This window comes from Heloderma suspectum, chromosome 2 (assembly GCF_057233095.1).
Source record: "Heloderma suspectum isolate Gila_16-S chromosome 2, 16-S_ref, whole genome shotgun sequence".
Classification (NCBI taxonomy): Eukaryota; Metazoa; Chordata; class Lepidosauria; order Squamata; family Helodermatidae; genus Heloderma; species Heloderma suspectum.
Genome location: NC_139459.1, coordinates 252118340 through 252139198, shown reverse-complemented (window position 1 = coordinate 252139198; position 20859 = coordinate 252118340). Strand labels below are relative to the sequence as shown.

At 43.8% G+C, this 20859-nt stretch overlaps 1 protein-coding gene across 6 annotated transcripts in view; it reads right to left on the bottom strand.

The window, feature by feature from the left end:
• The window catches only part of PRELID2 (PRELI domain containing 2), a 53695-nt gene extending 33587 nt beyond the window's left edge, over positions 1 to 20108 (bottom strand). For 4 of the 6 annotated variants that reach the window (XR_014788382.1, XM_084838762.1, XM_084838764.1 and 1 more), the window contains exon 1: positions 19481 to 20029. Coding sequence is in view for 5 of the 6 variants with exons in the window: in XM_084838762.1 (XP_084694888.1) it covers positions 19481 to 19555 (75 nt within the window). In the remaining variant the exon portion in view is untranslated. Of the gene's footprint in view, positions 1 to 19480 lie in introns of all 6 variants that reach the window. The other 2 variants (XM_084838766.1, XM_084838765.1) reach the window with 2 other exon arrangements.
• Between the last annotated feature and the right edge of the window lie 751 nt (positions 20109 to 20859).

The window sequence follows — 20859 nt, the reverse complement described above, 5'->3', positions numbered from 1 at the left end:
ATTTATGTCAACAGTTTGCTGTGACTGTTTAAGAAGTTTGCCAAGAGGGTGAATTAAGAAATAATTGTGACAGTGAATTTGGATTTGTTAGTTAAATCTCTACAATATTACCATGCAAACACATTAACCATAGATTTTTAAATTCTCATCTAGTATACAAGATAATTTCAAAACAGTAACTGAATGAGGTGGGAATTTTTGACCATTGTCATATCCTCCACATTCCACTCTACTCATATCAAAACTTCAAATAATGACAATTATGTCAGATCTGTGGGCTACAATATGAAAGTGATCAGGGTGGATATGGGTACTTCAAATATTATTTGTGGTGTCAGAAAAGCAATTGTGTGAACATAGCCTAACAGTTGCACGGGAGAATTTGAAATGCATATTTCTTCACTATCTACCCATTTAAACTGTCCTAAAGTTTATCTCCCCTTCATGGATCACTGCCTTGTTGTGGCGAAGGGGCTTGCGTAACTCAGTTAAGCCATAAGCTATGCCGTGCAGGGCCACCCAAGACGGACAGGTCATGGCAGAGAGTTCTGACAAAATGTGATCCACTGGAGAAGGAAATGGCAACCCACTCCAGTATTCTTGCCAAGAAAACCCCATGGAACGTATCACAAGGCTAAAAGATATGATGCCGGAAGATGAGCCCCTCAGGTCGGAAGGTGTCCAATATGCTACTGGGGAAGAGCAGAGGGTATTTCCAAGTAGCGCCAGAAAGAGTGAAGCGGCTGGGCCAAACCCGAAAGGACACTCAGCTGTGGATGTGTCTGGTGGTGAAAAGAAAATCCGATGCTGTAAAGAACAATATTGTTTAGGAACCTGGAATGTCAGATCAATGAATCAAGGTAAGCTGGAGGTGGTCAAACATGAGATGGCAAGATTGAACATCGACATCTTGGGAATCAGCGAACTAAAATGGACAGGCATGGGCGAATTTAATTCAGGTGACCATCATCTATTGTGGGCAAGAATCCCTTAGAAGAAATGGAGTAGCGCTCATAGTCAACAAAAGGGTGGGAAAAGCAGTATTGGGGTACAATCTTAAAAATGATAGAATGATCTCAGTACGAATCCAAGGCAAACCATTCAACATCACAGTAATTGAAGTCTATGCCCCAACCACTGATGCTGAAGAAGCTGAGGTTGATCGGTTCTATGAAGACCTACAACACTTTCTAGAACTCACACCAAAAAAAGATGTCCTCTTCATCATCGGGGATTGGAATGCTAAAGTAGGAAGTCAAGAAATCACCGGGATAACAGGCAGGCATGGCCTTGGTGTACAAAATGAAGCAGGACAAAAGCTAATAGAGTTTTGCCAAGAGAACATGCTGATCATACCAAACACTCTTTTCCAACAGCACAAGAGGCGACTCTACACATGGACGTCACCAGATGGTCAATATCGAAATCAGATTGATTATGTCCTTTGCAGCCAAAGATGGAGAAGCTTCATACAGTCAGTAAAAACAAGACCTGGAGCTGACTGTGGCTCAGATCATGAGCTGCTTCTTGCAAAATTTCGGCTTAAATTGAAGAACGTCGGGAAAACCACTAAACCTTTCAGGTATGACCTAAATCATATCCCTGATGAATATACAGTGGAGGTGAGGAATAGATTTCAGGGATTAGACCTGATAGACAGAGTGCCTGAGGAACTATGGACGGAGGTCCGTAACATTGTTCAGGAGGCAGCAACTCAATCCATCCCAAAGAAAAAGAAATGCAAGAAAGCCAAGTGGCTGTCTGAGGAGGCTTTACAAGTAGCTGAGGAAAGAAGGGAAGCGAAAAGCAAGGGAGAAAGGGGAAGATATACCCAACTGAATGCAGAGTTCCAGAGAATAGCAAGGAGAGACAAGAAGGCCTTCTTAAATGAACAATGCAAAGAAATCGAGGAAAACAACAGAATGGGAAAGACTAGAGATCTCTTCAAGAAAATTGGAGATCTCAAGGGAACGTTTTGTGCAAAGACGGGCATGATAAAGGACAAAGAAGGCAGGGACCTAACAGAAGCAGATGAGATTAAGAAGAGGTGGCAAGAATACACAGAAGAACTATACAGGAAAGATCTGAATGTCCCTGATAGCCATGAGAGTGCGGTCACTGAACTTGAGCCGGACATCCTCGAGAGTGAAGTCAAGTGGGCCTTAGGAAGCATTAGTAACAACAAAGCTAGCGGAGATGACAGTATTCCAGCCGAGCTATTTAAAATCCTAAAAGATGATGCTGTTAAAGTGCTGCATTCAATATGCCAACAAATCTGGAACACTCAACAGTGGCTACAAGACTGGAAAAGGTCAGTTTACATTCCAATTCCAAAGAAGGGCAACGCCAAAGAGTGTTCAAACTACCGCACAGTTGCGCTCATTTCACATGCCAGCAAGGTGATGCTCAAAATCCTACAAGCTAGGCTTCAGCAGTATGTGAACCGAGAACTACCGGAAGTACAAGCTGGGTTTAGAAGAGGCAGAGGAACTAGAGATCAAATCGCCAACATTCGCTGGATCATGGAGAAAGCAAGAGAATTCCAGAAAAACGTCTATTTCTGCTTCATTGACTACGCTAAAGCCTTTGATTGTGTGGATCACAACAAACTGTGGCAAATTCTTAAAGTGATGGGAGTACCAGACCACCTTACCTGTCTCCTGAGAAACCTGTACGAGGGTCAAGAAGCAACAGTCAGAACCAGACATGGAACAACCGATTGGTTCAAAATTGGGAAAGGAGTACGACAAGGCTGCATATTGTCACCCTGCTTATTTAACTTCTATGCAGAGTACATCATGAGAAATGCCGGGTTGGATGAATCAGAGGTCGGAATTAAGATTGCTGGGAGAATTATCAACAACCTCCGATATGCAGACGATACCACCCTAATGGCAGAAAGCGAAGAGGATCTCAAGAGCCTCTTGTTGAGGGTGAAAGAGGAGAGTGCAAAAGCTGGTTTGAAACTCAACATTAAAAAAACGAACATCATGGCATCTGGCCCCATCACTTCCTGGCATATAGAAGGGGAAGAAATGGAAGCAGTGACAGATTTTACTTTCTTGGGCTCCAAGATCACCGCAGACGGTGACTGTAGCCATGAAATTAAAAGACGCTTGCTCCTTGGGAAGAAAGCTATGGCCAACCTAGACAGCATAGTAAGAAGCAGAGACATCACCTTGCCGACAAAGGTCCGTCTAATCAAAGCTATGGTTTTCCCAGTAGTAATGTATGGCTGTGAGAGCTGGACTATAAGGAAGGCTAAGCGCCGAAGAATTGATGCTTTCGAACTGTGGTGCTGGAGAAGACTCTTACGAGTCCCCTGGACTGCAAGGAGGTTACATCAGTCCATCCTAAAGGAAATCAACCCTGAGTGCTCCTTGGAAGGACAGATCCTGAAGCTGAAGCTCCAATATTTTGGCCACCTAATGCGAAGAGAAAACTCCCTGGAAAAGACCCTGATGCTGGGAAAGACTGAAGGCCAAAGGAGAAGGGGACGGCAGAGGATGAGATGGCTAGATAGCATCATGGATACAATGAATATGAACTTGAGCACGCTCCGGGAGAGAGCGCAGGACAGGAAGGCCTGGTGTGCTATGGTCCATGGGGTCACGAAGAGTCGGACACGACTGAACGACTGAACAACAACAACAAAGTTTATCATAAGAGAAGTGAAGATGTTCTTCATGGTCAGTAATCAGTTTTTGTAAGAGAATATCTAGACTTTGAATTTGAATATCGAAATTGAGAACCTACCTCTTTCCATTTCAAAGTACAATTTGAATGGTAATTCTCTACCCCACCCCACCCCCAGAACCCCCAGACATTTCTTTCTATTTGGACTGGGAAGTGTCTCTATTTTACAGGGTGCACAGTCAATCACAATTCTTTCATGAATGCAGGATATGTTTTGAATCTCTCAATGCACATGGATCTGACCTCTTTTCAGATCAGAAGCATCCAGTTTTGACTTTAAACAAACCAGAGTTTCCTATGTCTGAAATTGGAGGGACCGTGGTTTGTTTAATGTATGTTTTGAGAACAAGCCAGGATCTGAAACCACACAGTTTCATCATGGCTTATTCTCTCTAAGCATCGTGTAAACAAACCACAGTTCCCTGCCTGCAGACATCATGGAGAACTGTAGTTTCCTTAAAATTGGAAGTAAAGTCTTCCAATACCCTCCCCTGACAAACAAAAGGGGGAAGAGCATAGGACTAACACTCACTGCAGCCACCTAAATAGTACTGTTACATTTTCTTGGAATTAACTTATATCTTTCTCCTAGTTGTGCCTATGAATATCAATGAGCAACAGTGAAGTTTGGGAGGGGATTTTTTTTCATCAGTTATTTGTTTACTTAACACACCGTCAACTTGCATTTTACATTACTATAAGGAAACATGTGAACACTTTGCTTGAATTTGTTCAAAGGTTATAAAGCCTGTTTCTCATGTGACAATAGTAACTGAGATAGCCTCAGTATTTGTGGCACTGTTTATTTGCAAAGCTTAACTTATAAAAGTGATAGTTTAGGAAAAGAGGAGTGTACATTTCCTGGAAACTGAAAAGCAGTTATTCAGTTACTGATAACATGGGGTTTTGCCCCTGGTATACATCTCGTTGAGGGTCCTGAAAGACAAAATGGTTAACAACGGTGCATAAAATTGAGGTTCGGTGCAAAGAGGACAAAGTAAGTGATTTATCTCCCATAGCCATTATTTCACATTTGTGGGCAGGATTCTTTAGAGGGTCTATTAATTCCCTCTCAATTTGATTTCTCCCTTGCAGTGTTCTTCTTTATGTCAATCACTTTGTGATCTCAAAAATTACTTAGAGTTTTTCCCTGTTCACATAAATGCATTTTAAAACATAAATCAAGCAATACCTCACAACACTAAATTAGCACACCAATGTATAAGCATAGACTCTTATGCAAATTCACATCAGTACACCAAGAAGCAATCAAGAACAACAAGAAGGAACAAAGGATGGAGAAGAAATTAAATCTATGCTAGTACTAGTAAATGAGTTGTACAATGATGATAAAATCCAAATATATAAGTAATCATGAATGTCATTTAAAAAACCTAGTAAAACTCCAGAACAGAATAGTAATATATGCACTTCTACATTTATTGCAGGAAAGCTTTAGTAAGTGAAGTATAAGAGTTTAAACATTCCTATATGGCAGTTAAATTGGATGCTTCCATGCAGCTTGCTGCTTTGAAATGGCAAGTAATAGTGTAATTACATTATCAATGAAACTTACGGGCTATAAGACCCATTCGTGTGAAACAAAAAAAGCCATTTGCATAAATCTTCCACTAAATAGCAGACTCTATTGCCCAACTATTTAACCACGAATAGACTCAATTTTGTGCATAGTCTAGTATAAGGGAGATGAGTTAAAAGCATATGAGTAGGTGGAAGATTTAACTATAAGCAATACTACAGATTCCACATAACTCTCCTTAAAACCAGGTCTAGCTTTCCCTAAACTGCTATATCCTCAAATTGCAGAAAACTGACAATGGAAGACAAAATACACTGACTGGTCAGTAGGAGTAATGCTCTCTCAGATGCACAGGGTATGTTCCCATGCTCCCAGTTTGGCTCTTTTGTGAAAATGCAGGATGTGGCTCTTACGAAGAAGGCAGAGTTTCCAGGAGAATTTCAAGGCTGCGGAATGTGAAGTGAAATCGGTGCCACAATTTCTGGGGATCTGTTTGATGGGAATTTGCAAGACACCCACAACTTGACTATCTTTCGAAATACGTAGGAAGCCCCATCCAAATGGAAGGAGAACCTTGGAAAAAAGTAACATAAGCCAGAATCCAGTGGCGCTACAGAGAAAGTAGATTAGCACAACTACCCTACCACATTCCCTTTTTGACAGGAGGTAAGAGTTGGAAATATAAAACACTGGCTTGGATCCTGAGATTCTGTGAGTAGAACTCCACTCACAGGATGATCCCACTGATAGAAGGGGAGGCTCTTTCTGCCATTCTCTTACCTTTGCAGATCCCTGTGCCCCATCATTTGCTCTAAATGTTTGGAGAAACGCACATAACGTGAACAGAGGGGCAAGGTGCTGGGGGCTGCATGGAAAACCAGGGAACGTTACTTTCTCCTCTTCTGCCAACAGACCCAAAAGCCCTTCTCCAAATGGGAGGGATCCTTCTGTTCGTGGAAGCCACACTTAGTATCCAAGCCATTGTTTGCCTTAAAATACCACCTAGCACCTTTGAGGGGGTGATTTTGGCATGTTTTGCTTTGCTGCAGGGCTCTCTGGATGATACGAATACAATTTCCTTGAAATTGTACTTTTCTCAAGATTCTACTACTGCTTTTAGATGATTACAGCTCATTCCCTCATATGAAGCTGCCTTATACCAGGTCACATTATTTGTCATTCTAGCCCAGTATCAGGTTGGGCCTTGGAGGGCTGCTTCTATTAAGTGTAAACAAGGTCTCAGGCAGAGAAAGTTATGTTCCCATCACCTGCTGCCTGACCCTTTTTAAACTGGAGATGGCAAGCTTTGCACCTGGGACATTCTGCACGCAAAGCTCATATTACGCCAGTACTTTTCCAGCTGTGCTGGCTGCCAGTCCATTTCCGGGCCCGATTCAAAGTGCTGGTGTTAACATTCAAAGCCCTTAACGGCTTGGGGCCAGGTTACCTGAAGGATCGCCTCCTCCCATATGTGCCTGCCCGGACCTTAAGATCATCATCAGCGGCCCTTCTCCGTGAGCCCCTGCCAAAGGAAGTGAGGCGGGTGGCTACTAGGAGGAGGGCTTTTTCTGTTGTGGCACCCCGCCTCTGGAATGAGCTCCCTAGTGAGGTTCGCCTGGCGCCTACATTGTACTCCTTTCGGCGCCAGGTGAAGACCTTTTTATTTTCCCAGGCATTTTAGCTTTCTAAATTTTTATCTTTGCTGTTTTAAATCTATATTTTAAACTCCTGTACTGCTGCTAGGTTTTATTGTGGTTGTATTGTTATATTGTGGTTTTAATGTTCTATATATTTTAAATTGTTTTATTGTGTGTTGTTTGGTTTTAGTTTTTGTGAACCGCCCAGAGAGCTTCAGCTATTGGGCGGTATAGAAATGAAATAAATAAATAAATAAATAAAATGTGCTCTACAATTGAGCTATGGTCCTCCCCGCTTTTGCTATTATGAAAATGTGCAATTATTCTTAATGACTGCACTTTTGTCAAGGAGGTTTAGAATGGCATAAATTGGGGTTCCAATCCCCTTCTTTGACTGCTATGAGCCATAAAACTATGTTTGCTTTAAACATGCCTTCATGCTGCAATTCCCTCAGGCTGCTGCACAGACCACTGGAGAATCAGCACAGACTGGGTATAAAACATGTCACAGAGCTCAAGGGAAGTTATCTGTGCTGAATTCATTGAAGCAGAGCAGAGGCCACATCCCACAGCCTCTTTCTCCAAAATACTCCATGCAGGCACATCCATAGTCATTATCGAAGCCAATCCTTTCTACTTTTGAAACCCGGTAGATCAGGAATATGCCATTTACAACAACACAGTTTTTAGGGGCAGGTGGATCTGTCAGTTTCACTTTCTCCCACATTCATTTATTTGCTTTCTATAGGTGGAAAATACAGATCAGCAAGCTTAGTGAAAAGTTTTCTGTTTTATTGGAGAGCACTGTTAACATTTTTCAAAACCACAAACTTCTTTAAGTAGATCACCACCATCAAAATGATTTAATGCCACCTTGTGGTCAACTATAGAAATGTTCAAAACATGTAAGAACAAGATGGGGGGCTGCCTGTGTATATGCACACAGATGTGCATGAATGCGAAAAATAAAATGGGGGAACATGCACTGTGACTATAGATAGAATTATTCCAACCATTGCTAGCAGATTCTGTGGTGCTTTTGCTCAGCCAGCCTACCAAAGCTTTTAAACTCTATTGCTTCTTTCTTTCTGGGATAAACTAGAAAGTCTTCCAATCTGCTACAAATGAACTACCAATCACAATAATATCATGTATCAATCATATTATGCATTATATCACCAACTCTGAAACTTTGTTTATAAGGCATATTATTTGGTACAACTCTCTTCCTTTCAGATATCCAAAATAAAATAATGGTTTATACTGACCCAGTGGAGTCTGGTGGCTCCAGTTTCGGAGAAGCGGTGATTCTATTCTGGGTTTTAGTTAGAACCAGCCAGAACTGCAAATGTGCTATCCAACATGCTGGAGCCATTTGGGGGATAGGGTTCAGCACCTTGGGTATCACTTTTAGACATCTGGCTTGTTCTAACTGAAACCCAGAATGGAATAACCGCCTCTCCAAAACTGGAGCCACCAGCCTCCATTCTACGGACCAAGGAAAAGGCCAGATTCAAAAGTTTATTAGTGTCATGGGCGCTGGTTCATGTATAGCTTCCCTATGCCATAACCACACAGGCAGTGGCAAATGAGTTCTTAAACCATCGCCATCCATGTAAAACAGCACCAGTTTCTGGCTAGACTAAATAGTCGCCTGCAGAAAGGATTATGGTAGATAATGAGCATATGTTTGATAAATCACAATTAGCAGTGTTACGTAATTCACTTTGCTGGGTGCCCTGATTGAAAAGATACAATTTCCCAGCCAATTTCACAGAATGTGATATGTTTAAAGGGGGGGGGAGAATAATTCAGAACATTTCTTCAGCTATTGAGAATGTTTGGGATTACTTATCAGGACTCTAATCCTTTTTCCTCCTTTCTACCAAGTACTAGATCAGAAACTTCTTTTGAAACTCCCCTCCCCTGAGATTATAAGGAAGAGCTTGTTTATGGAACAGGATGAGAGGCTGTCTTCAGGTGGGGTGCGGGGTGGGGGTAGGGAGTAGAAAAAACTGGTTGGTGTGAAGAGCTAGGGGGTTTCATTTTCTCAGTCCTGACATATGATGAGCTATGATGGTGATCTTCTTGGCTTTGTCATCTGTTCAAAAGGATGGATGACTTTGAGATAGTGTCAGTACAGTATGCAATTATTGCTTAAAATTAGCCCTGTTCTGGTGTGCTAAGCCCGAAGAAACTAAATATACAAGGGGAGGGAGCATTCCAACCCTGCCCATCTCCCTCGTTGCTTTTTATCACCCTCTACTCATGGAGGGTGACAGTCGGAAGAAGAGAACCTCCTATATCCATGGAGGCTCACCACACCATTAAGAACCCTCGAAAATCACGTTCTTGATTACGTGGAGAGCCCCCATGGATATGGAAGGCTCTCCTCTTCAGACTGTCACCTTCCACACCTACAGGGTGATGGCTGTGATGATGGACAGGGCTGGAGCACTCCTTTGTTCATCAACATGGAAGAATGAACACCTGAAGAGGACTGTTGTTATCCTTTTATGTGCTTCTACTTCTGAAAATGCATTTATTTCCAACACCCACCCTCAGCCAAAATAAAAATAAGTATCACAAGAAACTTGGATAAATTCAGTTTTCAAGCAGGGTATCCACTAAGGAATTTAAGAGAGAATACTACAGAAACTGAAATCTAATGCTAAAGTGAGCACACTATATAAGGGTTGCCAAAACAAGGCTTAAATTAAAACACAAGAAGACAACCCTCTAGTCTTGTATCTCGAGTGGAGAGAGAACTCAGCATGGGTTAATATAATCCATTGTGATAACTAAAATCCTTTGGCACAAGGAAAAAAATGAAAAACATCACAATATTGCAATATATATTTGAAGCATTCTCTTTAAAATCCCAGAGGGAAAGAAATCAGTTCAACAATTTCAGACTTCCAGAATATTACAGCATATGGCTGTATACTTTGTAAAATAAGTTCTAGTAAACGCATGGCAAAACTAGTAAGTGAACATACGTGAAGTAGTAATGGAACTGGTGGGATTTAAAAAACCAAAACAAGTTTAAAGAAAAAATTTCAAAAGCAGACAAAAGTGTCCAATACTTTATCTCACTCAAAATGAAGTCCCCACCCCACTTTTCACAGTTTATTCTTGATACAGTAGTAGTGTAACAGTGCAACTATGGGTTTCTATATATTTTTTCTTTTCCAGCAACTGAACCAACTTTCTTCATAATGCTGCCCTCACACTATCTCAAGTAGAGTGATACAAGTACAAACATAATGTAACAACTTGCTATAGGAGAAACGACTGCTTGTCCCTCAAATGGTTCCCAACCTTTGGTCCTCAGTTGTTGTTGGTTTACAATTCTTATCATCCCCAGCCAGCATGGGAATTGCATTCCAGCAATATCTGGGCTACAACAATCTGGTTGGGAACAACTGCTTCAAAGAACTACAGAAGAAAAGCATGTTAGTGCTGGGGAAGGAAAGCACGCAGCCTTCAAACAACAAAGAGCTAGGTCAACATTCATTTGGAACTGTGAGGAATGAAGATGTTTTTAAAAAGATTTTTTAAACAACACCTTAAAAACAGATACACAAATTGTAGGAGCATCACGTATGTGTGAGGTTTGCCACACATCAATAGTGATGTTTATGCACTACGCAGGTGATACTCATGACTGTCACACAACATCCTTACCTATCTCATCCTCCAGAGCACTGACTGGGCTACTTGGAGAAGAAATGTCTTTTCTTAGGAACCATAATTTTTATCATAAGTGCTGGGAAACCACAATTTTCTCACAACAAGGATCAAGCTGGTATTGCCCAGCACAAAGGGATGACCAGTGCACTTAGATTTCGCGCAGAAATATTGCTACTACAATCCTAACCCTTTGGCTCTCTCTCATTTTCCCACAGCCAGGCACAGTTAAATTTTACCTTGAGTAGCAAACCTAGGAAAATTTCATTTTCAATTTTTTTTTGGGGGGGGGGGATGGGAGAAAGAAAGAACAGTTGTAACATAACAATAAAAGCAGAGGACGGAGACCTATACACCTTCATCTGAACTAAATCCTTCATGTTCTCATTCTGTTGTTGTTGTTCAGTCCTGTCCAACTCTTCGTGACCCCATGGACCATAGCACGCCAGGCCTTCCTCTCCTCCGCTCTCTCCCGGAGCGTGCTCAAGTTCATATTCATTGCATCGGTGATGCTATCTAGCCATCTCATCCTCTGCCGTCCCCTTCTCCTTTTGCCTTCAATCTTTCCCAGCATCAGGGTCTTTTCCAGGGAGTTTTCTCTTCGCATTAGGTGGCCAAAATATTTGAGCTTCAGCTTCAGGATCTGTCCTTCCAATGAGCACTCAGGGTTGATTTCCTTTAGGATGGACTGATTTGACCTCCTTGCAGTCCAGGGGACTTGTAGGAGTCTTCTCCAGCACCACAGTTCGAAAGCATCAATTCTTCGGTGCTCAGCCTTCCTTATAGTCCAGCTCTCACAGCCATACGTTACTACTGGGAAAACCATAGCTTTGATTAGACGGACCTTTGTCGGCAAGGTGATGTCTCTGCTTCTTACTATGCTGTCTACGTTTGCCATAGCTTTTCTCCCAAGGAGCAAGCGTCTTTTCATTTCATGGCTACAGTCACTGTCTGCAGTGATCTTGGAGCCCAGGAAAATAAAATCTGTCACTGCTTCCATTTCTTCCCCTTCTATACGCCAGGAAGTGATGGGGCCAGATGCCATGATCTTAGTTTTTTTAATGTTGAGTTTCAAACCACCTTTTGCACTCTCCACTTCAAAGACTAAAAATTAAAATTGCAAGCCATTTTAAGTTGTCAAACCACAGGTGACTATACCATCAACTCTGCGCAAGACTGTCCTCAGGATCAATTCAAATGACAGCCTTTCTACTCAGGCTATTTACAGATGTGTCTTGTAAACAGGAACAAATGAATTCTTCAGCTGCAGTGTGAAATCTTCGAACAACCCATAGAGAGCCTCTGAATCAAATTCTGAGTGCCTCTTCGTCTTTGCCCCTGTCATGCTTCAGGTGAGCTACCCCTCTGAGACGGGGAGGGGGGGTGATTGGTCAAGTGCCTTGCATATTGATGTGATCAAATATTTGTTCAGTGCTTTATTTTTTAAAAGCTCCTTTTACAGGTTTTTTACATTTGAAACACTGCTCTGAGACAGGGGAGAGGTAGCGTCACAGCTGACCCAAGGGGCAACCAAGCAGTACTGGGCTCAGCCAGCTGGTACAAGGTCAGTCATCTCAATCATGGGCAACTGTGCTTCCTTGGTGGGGGCACTAGTAAAATCATGTATGTCTGAGGGGAGTTACTTGTTTTGAAAACAGCCCATATAGAGATGTAAAATTTCTGGAAATGTTGAGGCCATAGGGAAAAAAACTGGTTTTTTCCCAGCAGAAAAAAAATTGGAAATCAATTTTTCTGGGTTCAGAAAAATTGGAAATTTTGGAAAAATTGAAAAACAAGCAATGCATTTTTAGCACTCTCTACAGATTTAAAGTCACTTTGTTGCTTTAAGACCACCTTCCCCAACCTGATGGCCTCCAGATATTTTGGACTTCAGCTGCCATCAGCCTCAGGCAGCATGGCCAAAGGTCAGAAATGCTGGGCACTGTAGTCCAAAACATCCAGAAGGCATCAGGTTGGGGAGGGCTGCTTTAGGAACATACAGCAGCCTTGCTGTGCCTGAAGTTATTTTATGTATGACTTGGTTTGCTCATAAAATTATCATTATATTTTAAAACTTCTAAAAGTAAACTCAGTTAGGGTGCAATCCTATCAAGATAGGCAGCCGCCTCCAAACTCAGAGGCGACCACCTATCCAAAGCAGGGCAGGAGAAGCACAGAGGGGATCGTTCCCTCCATGCTTCTCCTGCCTTGCTTTTTTGGCTAGACAGCTAATTGTGGCTGTCTAGCCACGGGAGGGCTGAGCGGGGGAGGAGGCTGCTGTATGACACTTTGGATGTGTCGTACACACAGCTTCTCTCTCCCCGCCCCGTAACACCCCCAGCCACGCCCCTTTCTGGCTGCTCCGCACTCCTCTTGTGAGTGCGTAGGATGGGGCTGTTCTGCACTGCCTCCAAGGCAGCGTGGAAATGGAGGGAGGTTGGTTCTCTGGGAACCGACCTCAGAGGTCAGTTCCCGGAAAACAGCCTATCCTATGGCCATCTAGCCACCATCTAGTGGCCATAGGATTGCTCTCTTAGCCAATTTGCAATTATTGTCTGAATAGATTACAACTACATGAAATGACAACTAGAGCATCAGAAACACAGGACAATAAAGAACAAAACCCAAGCTGTCAAGAATGCACATTTTACTGTCAAGAATGTGACTCTACTCATGTTAGGAAAGTGAATAGAAATGTCTATCAGTAAAATATACTTTAGATCAATAATTGTAATAAGGAATGAAAGAACTAACTATGCTGGAAACCTTACAAAGATTTTAAAAATGGTTTTCCCCATGGCTTCATTATTTCCAGACATTTTACATCTCTAGTCTTTCTATAAAAGTGTTCTTATTATATAGTTTTTAGAAATCATTTTGTGGGGAGTAAAGGCTTGGTAACAATATATAAATACTTTGTCTTAAATTCTAAAAGGAAATATTTCATAATCCAAAGCTGTTCAAGTTTTCCAGAAAAAAACAAATACAGTTGTGGGGAAAAAACAGGTTCTGAATTTTTCTGGTTTTTTTCACGGGCCTTCACATCTCTAAACATACATCAAAAATAGACCTCAAAGAGAAGGACAGGGTTAAAGCCTTTCCTCTAATGTGGCATATTTTGACAAGGGACACAATTTTCATGTCGATGTGCTTTTAAATTCATGACTCTGCCATATGCTATAATTGTAAAAGAAGACTGTACTATCTCAGTGACCAAATGGCCCTGGGTCTTATCAACTAGCAAAAATAGGCACACCATACCACTGTGTATTCTCTTGAAACAGAAGAATAGCTTATGCTATTACTTCTGTTGATGTCAGACTTTGCGTTTACCACCAAACTACAGAACTGTTTCTTGGCAATCACACTACATCTCTATACTGATGAGAAAGAAAATGGAGATGATATTTTTTAGGGAAAAAATGGCAGAGGAAAAGATCCGCCAATGGGCTGAACTGGGGTGCTGGAAGCCATGGCTACCATCCTGGTTCTTCCCCACCCACATACACACGTGACAGGAGACATGGCAATCCAACCTGCAACTCAAGAAACCAATAAAAATGACCTTCACTAGAACAAAGAAAATGAAATGTATACCAAAACAGACAATGCAGCAAGAAATAACTTACTTTGTTTAGAATTAAATCAGATTACATATCTAGCATTTACAAATCATATTAGATTCTAGAAGAGAGGGACAGAGGCTGTCAACAAATGGTTTGGGTCCTGCTCGTGCTGAAATCAACAGCAAAACTCTCACTGATTTTAAATGAGCAAGTTTGTAGCCTAAAGTGCAAAGGCATGACCAAAACCAGAAAGAACTGAGGTGATGTAATTGTTCAACTCGTAATACCGTTACAATACTAGAACCCACGATCATCCCATGGAGCTGATTCATAGGAGATTCAGGACAGATAAAAGGAAGTACTTCTTCACACAGCACATAAATTAAGGAATTCACTAACACAAGATGTAGTGATGGCCATCGACTTGGATGGCTTTAAAAGGGGATTAGCCTGATCCTCCATGAATCTGTCTATCAATGGCTACTAGTCATGATGGCTATATATTACCTCCAGTATTGGAGGCAGTATGCTTCTGTATACCAGTTGCTGGGAAACACAACCAGGAGGGTGATATTGCACTCCTGCTTGTGGGCTTCCCATGGGCAGCTGATTGGCCACAGTGTAAACAGAACGCTGGACTAGATGGACTCTTGGTCTGATTCAGCAGGGATCTTCTTATGTTCTTAACAATGCCTCACAGAGAGATGTAGATGAAACTAAAAGATACATGGGACAACACTGCAGGATATAATTGTGATCTGCTAACGTGATGGCACATTAACAAAAAGGGAAATGCATATGTTGAGATGGAGAAAGATATTAAGAAAAAAAGACTGGATAAAAAATGAATGTGGTAAGAGCTTACACTGCTAGATGTAACATGGAGGGAAAATCTCAATGGCAGCACATATCTATTCATTTATATTTTCAACATCAGCAGGTAATAGGAAGAAACAAAGGTAGTACACAAATACAAGATTGCCTGCGAAGGCTAAAATGAGACGCAGACCTCCACAAAATCAAAGGTGCCTGGTTGTGTGAAAAGCTTTCACACCTTGAACAGAGAAGGGATGGTATTGAACAAGTTAATCTGACCTTAGTATGCTGAGTAGAAAACCTTAGTATGCTGAAGGGAAAGCAGGCAGAGTAATAGTAATTATTTTTAAATTTCAGTTTCATTTCTAAAAAATCACAGCTAGAGGGCAATAAAGTCAGGATATTATAAACATCTATAATTAAACAACTTATACACTTCTATTCAGATAACAACAAAATGAGAACAGGAATAAAAACATAGAAGCTAATGGCCAATAGTGTGTAATGTAGGGTTCTGAAAATATAGCCAGCTTCTATCAGTCCTCCCCACCAACTGCCCACACCCAATTCTACTGCCATTCTTTGTTATGCCCCCCAGTTTAATTTCAACAGGGCTTACTCCCTAATAAGCGTGCTCCAAGAATCCCACTTTGGAAATACAAAACAAAAATAAAAAATAGTCATTATCAGATCTGGTCTCTAGCCTCAGTGTTCTTAGTTTACCCAAGAAAAGGGTTTAATGCAATTCTATGCATCTCTACACAGAAGTAAGTCCCACTGGGTTCAGTGGGACTTACTCCCAGGTAAGTGTGTGTAGGTTTGCTGCTTAATTTGATCCAAGGTTTAGAACCAGAACCCGGTTTGAATGCCAAGTTTTAGACAACCCAGACTTAACCCAACAACAAACTATGAGTTAACTCTCGGTTGTTTAACCCATAAACAATTCAAAGTTTCCACATTCACAAATCTGTCCTTTGTTGATAATTTTTGCAGGCTAACGTCCTCTCAGGCCATGGCTTGCTGCCAGATTATAGCCAAGGCCATGAGTGGATTGTTATCAGCTCCATATTTTTCATTGGTTACAGCTTTATCTTGAGCACTGGGATTTGGGGACCATCATCCATGCTTCTATAACATCCAGGCTACATTACTGCTTTGTGGGGTTTCCCTTGAAGTATTCAGAATGGTCAGCTAGTACAGAAGGTACTTCCTTGCCTAAGGTGATCCAGTAGGACGATATAACATCAGTCTTACTTGAGTTAACTACCAGTTGGCTTCAAAGTCTGTGAAGACATGCCACGTAAATAACTGTTGTGGTGCTGTAATGTTTGAATGATTTGTGTGGTCTCTGTGTAGGCCTGAGGCCTAGCATGGTTACTGTGTTAAAGGCCTGTTTTAGCAGTAAGTGCTTGGTGACAGTTCTGAAGGTGAAGGGAGAAGAGGGAGGGGATCACTTTTAATATTTTTTTTGATGGGGTCTGGATCAGGTAAATTCAGTTTTGACTGGTCTGGGAAACATCAGACCTGCCTGGCTGGGGGTTCTAGCTAGGAGGAAATGGGCAGCTGGAAAATGACAATTAAGGAGTTGACGGTAAGTTGGTTAGGGAGCAATCCTATGTCCCCTAGACAGCATCTGGGGGACATAAGATTTTTCAGTTTCCTGGCTCCAAGCTCATAGGCAGGTCACTGAGCTCAGAGCCAGGAAACCGCACTCTCTCCCCGCCCCGCTCCCCTTCATAGCCAACGTGGAGAAAAGCATGTCAGCTGCTTCTCCACATCATAAAGCAGAGCATGGAGATGGGGAGAAGGGGGCGTTCTTGGGGGAGGAGAGCAGACCAGGATGGCATTCCTGCCATCTTGCCTAAGGCCGCCCCAGCCTCCTTCCCTCCCCCTCCCTGAAGCCTCCACTACATGGGCACAATCGCCTGTCTAGCTAAAATGTAGAAAGGCAGGTGGAGGCGCCTCCCCCTCTACACAGCATACTCATAAGCCTCTGAGTTTGGGGGCTTACGAGTACCCAGGGCGCAACCCATAGGATTACACTTAGTCTTATCAGTGGGTGGTCACAGAGAGACTCTGTTGGCTGGTGTGTTATAGCGGCATCAGAGGAGGGTAAGGTGGATAGCCAATATCTGAATATTAAGCTATTCTCTGTGTGATAACCATATGCAGCTGGTGAAGATCGGGAACAGGGTGCAGGTGGCTGTGTTATGACAGAAGGCTGCCCTAAGATCTTTCCAAAAGAAGGTTACACAAGCAGGCATTAAAAACCAGATAAACTGTCCAAGCTGCCAGTAGCACAACAGGAGGAGCTCTGACATCAGAGGAAGACTGTACCCAAGAGCTGGACCTGGTTGTGGGTGTATGTGGCTGGGGTGGATATTTGGGGAATTTGGCCTGAGGTAAAAGATGTCATTAAGAGGCTTGTATTAACAACAGTGTCTCTTGAGTCCTTAAGTGTCAGCAAGATTCTTTTGGAACCCTCAAAGCAAATATCAGTATTCCCTTATGCATAAAATATCCCTTTAAAAACCAACTTATTTAATAGTTTATCTTATCTCTAGTGGTGCCGCTCATCTCACCAGGGCTAGCCTGAGACATTTTGCTGATCGAGGCAAAGAATAAGACAGTGCCCCCTCCCATTCCATCTACAAAAGCCAACTGTACCGTCAGTTGAATCTTACTTCAATACTAGGGATGGGGCAGCATTCTCCACTGCACCTGAGGGCAGCAAGCTAGCTTAGGAGCCACAGGGCAGGCTGTGGGGCACACAGCCCTCACTTCCAACATCTTGCTGCCATCTCCCAGCATCTACTGCCAGAGGCAACTGCCTCATTCAGCCTAATGGCACGGCCGGCCCTGCATCTCATGCCAAACCTTTTATACCAAGCTACTAGGAGATTTTAAAGTATTCTAAGAGAATTGGTGTCAACAGAAAAGGGTCCGCTTGTGGAACTCTGAGTTATACTGTCAGGGAGTTCCTGACGCCCTGAAATATAAACTTGGGGGGGGAACGAAAAGAAACCCTATAGGTGGGATTGCCCAGTGAAGGAACAGTTTCCCCATAAAGCTCAACTGAAGACACCAATTTTGACCCTTTAAATCACTAAGAGCAATCCTATGGCCCCTAGACAGCGTCTGGGGAGCCATAGGGTAATTCAGATTCCTGGATCCGAGGCCAGAGATTGAGCTTCAACCGCAGACCCAGGAGTCCGAGCTCCCCAACCCTCTCCCTCCCTGCTGGCTAGGAGAGCACTGAGCCAGCTGCCTCTACAAACTCACAACCACGAGCTCGGAGAGGAGGGAAAGGGGGTGGTTCTGTGGGCAGGAAGGGCAGACCAGGGCAGCTGGCTTACAAAGAATCCTCCAGCTACCCCAGCCTCCTTCCCTCCCACTCCACATCTAAAAGTCGCCCTTCTAGCGAAAATGCAGGGCAAGAGGAGTGTGGAGGCAATGATCACCTCCTACTCCTCCTGCCCTGACTAGGATGCCTGTTAGCCTCCAAGTTCAGAGGTTGAAGGGCACTGGAATGGGATTGTGCCCTAAATCGTGGGCCCAGGCTGCTTTTGAGGATACATTTCCCCAAATGAGTCCTCCACTCTGAGATCACTTTGTTTTATCTCTGCACACAGTCACAATGAAAACCATTTTATGTACATCATTTTAACACTGCAGTAGCCAATTGAGAGTCTAACCTGCAAACAGCTACTCAGCCAGGGAGCCTTTGCGCTATAACATTTACAGGATGCATCACATTTGTTTCTGACTGTTCCAATATGATAAACACCTTGGACAAGGCACAAAGATCTGCAAAAAGGGAAGGAGGCACAGGTGGCATGGTAATATAAAATCCGATGAAGCGGCTGTTAGAAGCCACCGGCAGAACATGCCAGAAACAAACTGCGCCCGCCAGAAATTGTTCGCGGGGACGGGCGGGGGAAAACGTGCTGCAGAGAACACATGCACAACACAAAGCTGGTAGGAAGCCACGTGCACACGCATCAAATAGACACAGAAGACTCAAAGAGGATGGAAGAGGGAATATCGTCACCTCCCCACGCACCCCAAAGACCCAAAAGCCCACGGAGCAGTAAGGGCTAATGGCATATTATACCATCAGCAACAGAAAGCTGCTAAGGAGGCGAGAAGAAAAACCCAAAAGAGAAAACCAGAGGGTACCAGAAAAAAAGGCAGGCTCCACTGAAACCAACGGGAGCTTTGCCAGCCAAACCGGAACCGCACCCACAAAAGGGCTTCGCGGAAGGAACGCACACAAAACTAAGGATGTGGAGGGAGGCGAGCGAGGGATCCAGGGAGACTCCGCTGCCGCCATTTCTCCCCTTCCTCCTGCTGAATAAACCTACTCTGGAAGATGCTCCCGGGCTGCATTGTTTCAAAGGCAAACAATGCCCCCCTTCCACCGTGCCTTAGGAAAGCTTGGCGGGGAAAGCGGGCAGAGCGCTGCGCGCCGCGTGGGAGGCAGGGCCCGGGGCCTGGCCCCCGTGAGCTTCTGGGCCGGCGGCTCCCCGCTTTACCTTGTGGAGGTAGCTGGCCACCACCTGCTCGAAGGGGTATCTGTAAACCTTGTGCGCCTCCACGGTCACGCCCATGATGGGAGCAAAGCCGCCGCCGCCGCCTGCGAACTTGTTCCAAACTCCGGCGGCGCCCGCCAGCTGGCCGCTCCCCTCCCCCGCGCTGCCCCAGCAGCCGCCGCTTGAAACACGTCGAGGTTTACAGCGGGCTCTCCAGCACGGCCTGCGGAGAAACCCCTTCCTAGGTCACAATGTAAACACGGCCAGAGCGAAACCGGAGTGGGGGCGGGTGCAATTCAGGTCTTATTGGCGGGGAGAACGGAAAGGCTTGGAGGGCGACAAGCGGTGGATTCAACGCGCATCTCGCTTCGCGGCGTAAGCCCCGAGCGCGGGTTTGCTTCGGGCAGCCGTGGCCATCAGTAACTTAATAATGCCGGAACAAAGCAAAATGGACACGTGTGTGATTATATAGCGCGACGCGACCGACCAAACGTTCGGTTTGCGCGTCCTTTCTAACGCGAAAGGGCTTCCTTCCTTCGCAGGAGACTGAATGGCGCTCGAACGGAAGAGGAGCCCGGTCAGAGTCCAATTATGTCGCCGCTTTCTCCCACGTGTCTCCAGCCGCACCTCTTCCTCCCCATCTCTCTGGCTCCAGTTTTAAGGGTCAAAGTTTGCCCAGCGGCTTCGGCAAAAATGTAACAACATGCCCCCAGGGCTAACGTAAACGGAAATGTGTCACTAAAAATAGCCATCGATGCGTGTCCCGTTTCCCGCAAGCATCGTGGGAAGCACGAGGCGGAGAAAGAAAGAGAGAGAGAAAGAAAGACCCACGTGCAGTGCAATCTTTTACCCAGAAGCCTCATTGACTTCAAGGGGATCAACTCCCAGGGAAGTCTGTATTACCTTCTCTATTTATTAAGTTTATTTACCACCCAACTGGCATATGCCCTTGGGGCAGTTTACAATCATAAAAGAACGAAAAGCATAAAATAACAACCAAAACAATAAATGCAACAAGGGAAACATTACAATATTGAAAACATTAAACTATCCAAAATATTGTTCTCTCTATTAGCAATGTTTCGGGGTGAGTGCCAGTCGTTATGTAGCCAAAGTGGCGCCACATACACACAAGAGGGAGGTAGCAACAGGTTCAGGGGAATTCCAACCAAAGTATAAAAAATCTTTAGGGGGAAAACAGCGCAGTGAGGACTGAGCATGCTCAGTGCCCATGGAATGCTGAGTGTTGTGAGGGAGAAACTGGGCTGGGGTGGTGGGGGAGAGCCTGGCTGGCACCTTGAAGAAGACACGCCACACTATACCATTTCTTAAATTGCAGAGTTCCCTTGTGGCCTTGTTATCAACTTCCATGCATTGGGTAT